At 30.0% G+C, this 4,766-nt stretch overlaps 1 protein-coding gene across 1 annotated transcript; it reads right to left on the minus strand.

The window, feature by feature from the left end:
- Positions 1 to 299: 299 nt before the first annotated feature.
- On the minus strand, positions 300 to 4,355 carry LOTGIDRAFT_180935 (hypothetical protein). The gene is made up of 3 exons (XM_009045467.1): positions 4,118 to 4,355; positions 3,437 to 3,869; positions 300 to 2,882 (listed from the first exon to the last, which is right to left on the minus strand). Exons 2-3 carry the CDS (start codon positions 3,812 to 3,814, stop codon positions 2,685 to 2,687), a joined length of 576 nt encoding a protein of 191 aa, XP_009043715.1. The 5' UTR covers positions 3,815 to 3,869; positions 4,118 to 4,355; the 3' UTR covers positions 300 to 2,684.
- Between the last annotated feature and the right edge of the window lie 411 nt (positions 4,356 to 4,766).

The following is a 4,766-nucleotide window of genomic DNA, read 5'->3' on the forward strand; positions in this document are numbered from 1 at the left end:
TTAATGCTAACATTTAGATATATTTTCATGACATTTGTTCCTTAAAAACCAATAAACCAAAATCTATCTGACAGTTTCTGTCAAGTTAGACAGAGTACTCTTGTCATTAAAAATATGGATCATTCTGAGCGCAGACTATAATTTTGCCACCACATAATGTTCATAAGTAAATTTGAAAGAGATTTAGTTGGATTGCTTAGTCATCACTGTCCAGAAGATATTACTAAACAATTTACCAACTGAACTCAAACATATAAGGAGAGACATTTCAATGATTTTTCATCAAATGAATTCAAAAATTGAAAAAAATTATCTCTTTAATTGCAAAGGGTGCAAATGACATATGAATTAATATACAGAAACAAAAACATTGTTTAATAATAATAAATTTTTGTATATAAATTTCATAATATATTATGTTCAACATATGCCCTCAATACATCTCTTAAAGCAAAACTGAATTTTCAACTTCAGCCAAGCGTAGACCGGACATTCTGTTACTATATAAGTTAGTCCAAATAAAGAATGCATGCAAGTCATTAATTAAAGCACAGAGACGTGTTATAAATTAAGTTTTTATACAGATATAATTAGTCTCTTCATCATGATAGCAAATAATAGTTTTCTGGAATAATATGTCTGTTTGGTCATTACATGCCGTGAATTCTCAAAATACAAGAAAATTTTCCTGATTTGATACAACCACCCCACATGTTGACAACCTTTGCAGATAATGTTCCATCCTGCTATCTTACATAATAGCATGTGTGACAGTCAGGTTTCTGAAGTCTAAGTGGATTATGTTCACCCAAAAACAAGTTACATAGTGTTTTTATAAATTAATTCTTTTGTCTTATCCAATATAATATTAATATTCTGATGTACACATAAGAGCTGGCTTGCTTCCAATAAAATACCAAGTCTGTTATATCATGTTTCACTTGGGGAAACCATGGAGCTATGAAAGAGGTTTCTTCCAACAATTAGAATGGAGCAAGTTCCCCAAGCTGAAACTAATTTTCATTGATATACTACTACACAGTCTTTCCGATCAATGCTTGTAACAATGACTTCCAGTCCCATAAACAAACAAACAAAACGATTTTATCCCAACCAAAACAATACAGCATAAAAAGTCTATATCATAAACAAACAAATATGTATATCAATTTAAAAATGACCATATTATATGGATGAAGTTGGATATGAAATAAATTGATTGATATCATAAATTAATATTTTCTTAATTGACCTGCTATATAATTTTCAAACTTTTCTTCGATTGTAAAAAAGTAACATAACAAACATGCATCTAACAAATTTTTCTGGGTGTAAAATAATACATTATCAAAATTTGAACTTGATAAAAAATCCTTTAAAAGTATTTTAACAGAGCACAACAAGATTTTAATTCTAAATAATTTGTATTAAAACTGGGTTGAATGTTCGTCATTTCTTAAAATAAAAAAAAAACCAATTACTATGTTGCTTAATTTTTTCAATCTTTAACTTGACAATTAATTTGTATTGGGGGGTATACCATAATAATAATAATATATATATATATATATATACATTAACTTTTTACAAACGCATCACTAATATTATTTTACAAAAAAAAAAAACAAAGATGGCATGGAATGAATCAAAACCTGGGAGAACAGTCCGAAGAGAAATTAAAGCTACATTATTATGTATTATTTAACAGAATTGTCTTGAAATTTCTTGTGTTAGATAATAAAGTGCAGAAACAACTGCAGTTTATTTTTGGTAAACTCAAACATAATTTTCACACATTTAACAAAGTCAGATCAAAAATTTCAAATTGATTTCTTGATAGTGTCATTGAATTAAAAAATAATTGAATTCTTCAAAACAAAAATTAACAAAAGTTGGAAAAAGTTGGGTAACAGCAATACTTTTCAAGGTATAAAAAACTTTTCTGTGCAATAAAACAATTTAAATTGTAGATTGTACCACTTAGAACATGAAAAATAATGAAATTCTAGCAAATGTGCTATGAAAAACACATAACAAGTTAAGTTACTATAAAATAATATATATCTTGGGCATAATAAAGTATACATTACTTTCATTTCATTAACAATTGAATCAAGTTTGCTTTTTTTTACCATCAATTTTGTAACTCTAAATATTCTTCTAAAAATTCATGGTAAAGATTTACCATTTACAAAAAATTCAATGAAACATGTTATGCAATTGATTCGCTTGCAGACACATTCTTTGAATGAAATATCAATAATGAAAATACATGCTCCCTGTTTCCTAATATATTTGGAATGAATACAACTGAGCTTTCAATAAAGCTTCAATTTCGTAACCAATAGAAACCATAAGTCAAGGTCACACAGCCTCTAAGGTCGTTGAAGATTTCCTCTTCAAAGGTAACGGTCAGACTACATCCAACTGTAACTATGGTAACATATTGGTTGGAGAGACAAAACACACCAGAAAGTTTAATCAGCTTATAAGATAAAATATGTACAACTTCATCCTTTCAAAGAATTTTTCAGAACATCAGTTTCCATGACAACAATAATTCGTTAACGCTAGAATAAATAACAAGATGATTCAACGACGACAGAGTGAAAGAACTTTTCGCATTCACACCTTTCCAGAATGCTTGGTTTCTGCGTAATGACAATATTGTTGTAAATCTACACTCAACTTTGAGATTGAGGATCACATTGAAGCAGACGAACGATAGAAGGGTCACTTTTTGCTCCTTCAATAAACTCATCTAAAGATAGTCTACCATCTAAATTTTTATCCATTTGACGGAAGATTTTCTCGGTTCTTTTTTCTGGGGTAGATTCATCTTCAGGCATTTTCATAACTGTTCCAACCATTTTATATATGGCCTGAAAAAGAGTAAACAAATTATTAATCATCAATGATGTAAATAGTTTGGTTCTCATGGTACCGAGACATACCAGTATCTATTCTTTATACAAAATATTTAGTTGGGATGGTTGACTCTGTATCTGGCGTCTGATAATTATATTTAACAGAGGTCCTCATATAAGATATGGTTTTATGGAAAACCAACGGTTGCAAGGAACTTTATTTCAGGAAATATAGATGTTAGCATATGGTTAGACACTTTTGAAGCACTTTTCACAGCGCACTTGGACCACTTTTTTTTTTAGGCTTGGAACAATGTTTAAGCAAATTTAAGTGGGCCTAGCCTGTTATGAAAAGTGGTCTGAGAGTGTGTTTTGGTCCGAATATTCAGTTAGCAGAAATACGATCAGAAAGTTTTTTCTAGGATATATATCCTAGACAGCAGCAACAGGTTTATTTAATCCTGCTGGAAAATGTTTCAGATAATATTGTACAATTTTTTTTTTATGCCTCTTTTGTGAATTGATTTTATTGTTAGATGTTTAGTTTAAAAACTTTTCAAAAATCTTACCGTTACTATTTCTAACATTTCCTGTCGTGAAATAAATCCATTTCCATCTAAATCATACATACTGAATGCCCACCGTAATTTTTGTTCTAATTTACCACGAGACGTAACACTTAAAGCACAAATAAATTCACGAAAGTCAATTGTGCCATCCCCATTAGTGTCAAATGTACGGAATACATGTTCAGCAAATTTTGATGCATCCCCATATGGGAAAAAGTTTCCATATATTTTTTTGAATTCTTCCACAGAAAGATGACCACTCGGACAATCTTTTAGAAATCCTTTGTACCACTCCTGAAGTTCTTCGTCTGTAAATTCTGTATTCTTACGCAAATCCTCAAGAATTTCGGGTTTCAATTTACTATTTGCCTTCCCCATGTTGCCCTTCGTTCACAACTAATGCGTTGTCAAGGAAACCTTAACACTCTCCAAACTAAAAAGATAAAAAAGACAACTGTTAAATCATATGATAATAATGGTATATAAAATGATGTGAGATAAAACATCTTACTCTTCTGCATATATATATAGTATATATACTAGAAAAAGATTGATAACAAGCATACAGACTGTAGATAATCAATGTTAATTTTCACTAGAAACTTTCTAATCATTCTCTGGGGTCACAATTAAACATGTATATGTATTCTGTATGAAACCAAATCCTGGAGAAACACATACCATAACCTTCCTTTCACCTTTTTTGTCTGTTGATACTTGTTAAGGATCACCTTCTCCTGACAGGTCTCATGTGTACCAGACAGCCATGTGGTCGTTTACTTGATGGTAATCAAAGAATTTATTTGCATATTCCTTTATAATGGCGTCATGACCAATTTATATCTAATTATTGAGTAAATTTGAACACATGTTTTAACACTAGCCTAATAGTTCTGTTTAGTCTAATAGTTTCTTGGTCATAATCAAAACAAATGACATTGACAAAATAAACAAGCTCTGCAAGTTTTGTTTAATGTATTCCTTATCTAGGTATGATTTAAGAGGAAAATAAGTTGATATAGAGTTGTAAATATCAATCATACAAGTCCAATAATAATTTTTGCTGTGCTTTTAGGCACGTAATTGATAGACCTATAATTAATGTATGTATATTTTGTTGTTTAACCCCACAAGCTAGCTCTTATTCTAAAGTTTCATTTAGTAGGATATCAAATTTTCATTAATAGACCTAATATTACATAATTCTGTCAATAGAAACACAAATAATAACGGAAACATTTTCCTTAGCATTTCCATGTCAGTCCTCTTGTGTCCGTCTCGATTCATTTAATGATAGCTATATGAATATTATGACATTTGCATGTCAGTG

This window comes from Lottia gigantea, assembly GCF_000327385.1.
Source record: "Lottia gigantea unplaced genomic scaffold LOTGIsca_1, whole genome shotgun sequence".
In the NCBI taxonomy this organism is placed as follows: domain Eukaryota; kingdom Metazoa; phylum Mollusca; class Gastropoda; family Lottiidae; genus Lottia; species Lottia gigantea.

Excerpts from the sequence above, each read along its gene's own strand:
- LOTGIDRAFT_180935 (XM_009045467.1), bottom strand. The coding sequence starts at position 3,814 with ATGGGGAAGGCAAATAGTAAATTGAAACCCGAAATTCTTGAGGATTTG. Across the intron at positions 2,883-3,436 it reads AAATGTTAGAAATAGTAACG|GCCATATATAAAATGGTTGG; the intron begins GTAAGATTTTTG and ends ACTCTTTTTCAG.